Genomic DNA, 1,449 nt, shown 5'->3' with positions numbered 1-1,449 from the left:
GAAGAGGCTCCTTCCTGAAAGAAAGGAAACCTGGGAGCTTGGGAACGGAAAAGGCCAGGGTCCCCCCTCCCTCCTCAGGGCTTCCTGTCCCCTCCTCCTCCTTCAGCCAACACCTGGCACGGGCATAAACAGGGACTTTGCTCTCTCCCACTAGGATAAGATTGGGTCAAGGAAGCAGAGAACAGACAGCTCGGAGTGGGGTGAGGGACAGCCGACCGGGCTGCGCTAGAACCTGCTGGGCAAAGAGCACTGCCCTTTGGAGTGGGCAGCTGGATGGGGCCTCCCACAGGCCACAGACCCCTCACCAGGCAGTGCCACAGAGTCACAGGAAGCTGGGGCTGACTAAGGACTTCTCCAGGGGAGGGAGGGGGCTGGCGTGCCAGGCTGGAGCGGGTGCGCGCGCCGAGGGAAGTGTTTTTGGAGACCCCAAGCCGCCCAGCCCTCCTGGCCTAGCTCCTCCCCCTCCGGTCTCCGGTTTTCCCGCAAATATCACCGTTCCCTCAACTTCGGAAAACTCAAGGGCAAGAACAAAGGGTCCGAGCCCCAGCCAGCCAGCGCCCCCACCCCCCGCCCCCACGTACCATTTGCCTCCCGGCCCTAAACCTGTGCGCGAGAAATTAACCCCTTCCTGCCCGAGCTCTCGGGAACCCTAAGAACCCGTTTCCTGTCTTCCGACTCCTTCCCCAAGACCACCCCCTCGCCCCCGACACTTCAGTTTTTCTGACCAGAACCTCATAAAGAGGTGAATCCCTTCATCCACCCCGACGTGGCATGTGGCCCCTTCAGGCCACAGGCACCGAACCCCAGGGAGCTTGGCAGAGGCACTATGAATAGGGGGCGGGCTCCAAGGCCACAGCCCCTCCCCTCCCCTCCTAGAGTGCTCCTTCCAGCGGTCGGGTCGAACTCTGACTGTCACATCAGGTACCTACCTACCTGTCTGTCGGGGCAGGCAGAGTTGCCTAAGTGACAAACAGCAGGGGCACAGCCGTTTTCACTGTGGGGGGCTCGGAGGCCAAGGAGGGTGGTCTGGTGCTTGCAAGGGGCACTGCCCAGCACGGGTCCCGAGTTTAAGAGCAATCAGGGTGTAATCACGCAGAGGACCCAGGAGGGAGGAAGGGAAGGGCTAGACGAGCAGGCACGGGCAGGTTCCTGTCCCAAGATGCGTGCTCCCAGCTCCCGGCGAGAAGCGAGGCCAGGGAACTGCCCAGGCTCCCTCCCGCCTGCAGCACCTCCCCCAGGCTCGGAACTGGGACTGGCCCGGGGTAGTCTGCCCTGGAGAGAGAGAGGCAGTGTCCACCAGGCGCCCGGGCCGCCGGCGAAGCTAAGGGCTTACTTGGGGTTTGAACTGTTCCAGAAGACGGTGTGGCGATCCGCAGCGGCCAGACTGCAGCACAGACCCAAGAGAGGGGCCCAGAGAAACTCCATAGCGCGGGGCCTGGCCAGGCCGGG

General features: G+C 63.2%; 1 protein-coding gene across 1 annotated transcript in view; it reads right to left on the bottom strand.

The window, feature by feature from the left end:
* Nucleotides 1–1,443, bottom strand: part of EFNA1 (ephrin A1) — a 6,342-nt gene extending 4,899 nt beyond the window's left edge. Inside the window, exon 1 of the mRNA XM_004714654.2 lies at nucleotides 1,334–1,443. Coding sequence (XP_004714711.1) covers nucleotides 1,334–1,425 — 92 coding nt within the window. The 5' untranslated portion in view covers nucleotides 1,426–1,443. The remainder of the gene's footprint in view (nucleotides 1–1,333) is intronic.
* Nucleotides 1,444–1,449: the final 6 nt, after the last annotated feature.

Source organism: Echinops telfairi, unplaced genomic scaffold (assembly GCF_000313985.2).
Source record: "Echinops telfairi isolate 266 unplaced genomic scaffold, ASM31398v2 ScPeMD7_7425;HRSCAF=8463, whole genome shotgun sequence".
Classification (NCBI taxonomy): Eukaryota; Metazoa; Chordata; class Mammalia; order Afrosoricida; family Tenrecidae; genus Echinops; species Echinops telfairi.
The sequence above is the reverse complement of the archived record's forward strand: the minus strand, read 5'-3'. Positions and strand labels throughout refer to the sequence as shown.